The 4,198-nt window shown below is 34.2% G+C and overlaps 1 protein-coding gene across 1 annotated transcript; it reads left to right on the plus strand.

Annotated features, from left to right (window-relative positions):
• The first annotated feature begins 965 nt into the window (after nt 1-965).
• On the plus strand, nt 966-3,352 carry LOC25479436 (CASP-like protein 1C1). Its single transcript, XM_013588140.3, has 3 exons — nt 966-1,266; nt 1,538-1,640; nt 2,672-3,352. The coding sequence occupies exons 1-3, from the start codon at nt 1,112-1,114 to the stop codon at nt 2,903-2,905; spliced, it is 492 nt and encodes a 163-aa protein (XP_013443594.1). The 5' UTR covers nt 966-1,111; the 3' UTR covers nt 2,906-3,352.
• The last annotated feature ends 846 nt before the right edge of the window (nt 3,353-4,198 follow it).

A 4,198-nucleotide genomic window follows, 5' to 3' on the forward strand; every position in this document is an offset into this window, starting at 1 on the left:
AGATTGTTTATTTTGAATTTATTTACATTGTGGAGATTTGCCCATTTGTCGGGATTTGGAGAACTTTTATGATGTTGTATCTTAATTTCATGGCGTGTATACATTTGAGGTGTATGATTTATATCCGCTACAACTTTTGAGAATTTTTATATATGCATATCAATTTGGTTTTTTTTGACGACGCAACGTCTATTTTTGAATATTTATATTATTCACGTATTTTATCGCTTTAATAGAAATAGGGCGTTACAGATACCGACCTTGATGACAATCAGATGGATTTTGCCCAAACTGCTCACACGAGTGGTAAAGATCTCTTGAAGCTGTAGCTTTTCATCCACATGCAATTCTAGATGAAGTTCTATCACTAAGATGATTGGGAAGTCACACGTAGATATGAAGTGGTGGAACGTCGGTTCCTTTTTTTGTGCTACGATATGAGTGTGTTTGGAAAAGTTATGAAAAAAATCAATATTCATGCTCTTCAGTACTTAAGTGCCGAAGGAGTTTTCTTTTTAAAAATTGTTTCGGCAGTTAACTGCTGAGAGATTTTCCTTGATAGTTAACTGCAGTCGGTTTTATTTTTCCTCAGCATTTAACTTTAAAAGGGGTATTTTAGTATTTTACGTGTTCTTCAAGCCTGTAACAAGTGTGAACAACAGTTTTCTAAGAAGGTAGCTGAAGTTTAGGTAATATAGGTTGTAAAGTTTGCGCTTTATGTTTTACCAGTATCTTAACAAATTTCCACAATGAAGTAAATACAACTGAAAAGGACAAGAAACTAATCTAACATTTTCAAGATTAAAATGGTATTTCTTACATACACTCCAATTAAGGAGTTGACACAGCAGCAAGAAACAAGAAGGAAAAAAAAAGAAGAAAAACATTATTGGACGGTGGCATAGACATCAGAATTTCACCTAACACAACACAAAAATGTACTAATTTAACGGCACAATCCTTTATTTTCCTTCCTAACACACTAACCCTGGTCCCAATAGACATCTTATCTACCTCAGCATCTTGAAAATTTTCCAATTATTTCATCTTTTAAATATTTAACTTTTCCTTGAACAAAGGATTCATTGTTTGCACCAATTTTGTGAAATCCATGGCCAAGACTGGTAGAATCTGCCACCTATTGCTAAGATTCTTGGCCTTCTCGGCCACCTTGTCTGCAGTAGTTGTCATGGTTTCTAGCCATGAAAAAGCTAGCTTTTTCACTGTTTCCTTTGAAGCAAAATATACCAACTCTCCTGCCTTCAAGTAAGTGAACTCCTCGGATTAGGCGTGTCCCGGTGTTGGATACGAGTGTCGGACACGACACACGTGTCCGATATCAATACGACACCGACATTTGTAATTACACTGAATTATGTCATTTTTTTAAATTGTGTTGACGTGTCAGTGTCCGTGTCTAGTCCAGTGTCCGTGTCCGTATCCATAGCATATATGTGTAACTAACTAATTTCTTTGGTTCAACAAAATTGTTTCCTTAATTCATCTCTAAACTGATCAAACAATTCCTACTTTCTAGGTACTTTGTGATTGCAAACTCTATTGTAACTGTCTATGGATTTTTCGTCCTCTTTCTTCCAGCAGAAAGCTTGCTCTGGCGACTTGTGGTCGCCATGGATATGGTAATGTCATAAAGTTAACCTCTTTATCATGCAAGATTTTGTGTACAAGTTTTGTTTCAGAAATCGTTAAAACTTGTAACTTCCATCATCCGCTATGTTAAGTTTAAACATTTGAAACATATTTGTTCCTTGTGTTTTTTAAATCAAATTGACCATTTAAGTTATATATTATTTGCGCATAGTTAGTATTTTCCATCCAACTATGTTAAAGAGTTCATACATGGCTGTTAAATGCTGACGTCGTATGTTGTATGTTCAACTGAGAAAAATATAATTTAATTAGTTTTTATTTTATTTTATTAAAAAACCCAAAATAACTAATAAAAAAAAATTCATCATCTTCACTCCGTCACCGGCCTTAAATCTTTAAAAAATAAAACCCTCTCATCAATAAATATATGTTTGATCATATAAAAGGGTTAATATATGTTTTCCTATGTAGTATTAGCGACTTCCGATTTATCCCCGTAAAAAAATTTATTTAGATTTCAACCCTTTAATTTAAAGATTGTTTGATTTTGGACCTTCATGATATCAAATTACAAAATTTAAGGTACTTTCGCCCCATGTAATTTGAGAGAATTTCGGTTTACCCCCTGCTATATCATCGATATTTTGGTTTACCTCTTGTCATATTATCAATTTTGTACAGTCAAAATTCATGAAGGTCTAAAACAAAAAAATTTCAAATTACATGGTTGGAATCTAAACAATGTTTTTTACAGAAGAATAAATCGAAAATCGTTAATATTATAGAGGGATATACATATAATCAAATAATGATTCTAATAAAAACCTATTAGAATACTAGTTATGTCTCGATGGAGATTGAGTCTATAGGAAAAGATTATACTCCCAATGTGTGACTAACCAATGTATGATTTTTTGGCTGAGAGATGTATCCAAGTTTATTGTTTGACGTGTTAAAAAAAATATCATCTCCAATGAAATGAAAAAAACGAAAAAGAAATACTAATTATGGTTATGGAACTACAATATTACTTATTGCTTTAATTGATTTTTCTGAGCAGGTGTTGACAATGTTACTTATCTCAAGCATCTCTGCAGCTTTGGCTATAGCTCAAGTGGCAAAGAATGGAAACAATTATGCTGCTTGGCTACCGATTTGTGGTTCAGTTCCCAAATTTTGCAATCACATGACAGGAGCTTTAGTCGCTAGTTTCATCGGAGTCATTATATATTTGATTCTTCTGTTGCATTCCATTCATACTGTCCTTGACCCTCTCCTTTTGAGAAAAACTTGAGCAGCATCTTGGACCTTTGAACTCACTTTGGTTGGTCTAGTGATATTGGTTTGGAATCTGGAAGTGTGCTCCTCCTCAAGGTCTCAGATTCGATTCTCCCTGATGCCAATTTGAGGGAGTTAGTTTAACTTCTTAAAAAAAAAAAAAAATCTTGAATCTTTGGTCAGTGTTTAGCGTTTGATGATGAAAAATCACCTTCAATACCGACTTACAACCTATTTTGTAGTTGCCACATTCATCACTCAAGTGATATTTTGCAATTTTTTTTTATCTATATTTATATCTATTTATAGATGAAGAAGATAGAAGATTTTGATGTGAATATTTTCTTTTTTGATTATACCTTTATAAGCATCAGACGTCAAAGCAAGTATAAATGTGTCGGTTTTTTCTCTTTAAGTGATTAAAGTAATAGAAGTCGTGAAATTTTATCCGATTATTTAAAAACATATGTTATTTTATTGTAAGGAGGGATAAAATTGTAAAAAAGTTTAAGTGAAAAGTAAATTTGGAAGAATAAATGTTACACCAAAACTTCTCTTTCTTATATAAACTTATCTTTGAATAACATATGTTGTAAAAATTATTGTTTCAAAGGAAAAATGAGCAAATTAAGGAATATTGCACGAACATTATAAATATTTATCAAAGTCTTACAAGGTCTTGATTCATGAAAAGAGCATATATTCATGAAATGAGCAAATTAAAGAGTATTGTTGCCTCCGCCTCTCCAGACTGATCATGAGTATTCTTACCCTCGCCTCTCTAGGCTGATGTTGAGTGTTTAACGTCTCTCCAGACGACCACCGCTCCACTAGGCATCAATCCCAAGGTGAGACACATCATCTTCATCCTCCAAACAACACCACACCATCAGAGCACCCACATCCTCAAGACGCACCTCAATGTTCTCCAAATCACCAATGATTTTGTTGAATTCCACAAGAAGATCCATGATGGCCTTTGACTTTACCATCTTGAATGAGTAAAGTTGTTGCTTTAGGACTTGCCGGTGAGCCAAAGACTTTGTCATATACAAATATTCGAACTTTGACCACATCGATGGCGCGGTTGTTTCCTTTGCTACTTCTCTCTAAACTTTATTCCCGAGGCACAAGACAATGACACTCATGGCCTTGTCCACCATCTCGGTCATCTCCACTCGTGACATGGTGACCAGTAACGAACCTTCACCCTTCAAAGCTTTCTCACACTTTTGCTGTATTAAAACCGCTTCCACCTTTACCTTCCATAACCCAAAATCGTTATCTCCGGTAAACTTCTCAATATCCC

The sequence above is a fragment of the Medicago truncatula genome, chromosome 4 (genome assembly GCF_003473485.1).
Source record: "Medicago truncatula cultivar Jemalong A17 chromosome 4, MtrunA17r5.0-ANR, whole genome shotgun sequence".
Lineage (NCBI taxonomy): Eukaryota > Viridiplantae > Streptophyta > Magnoliopsida > Fabales > Fabaceae > Medicago > Medicago truncatula.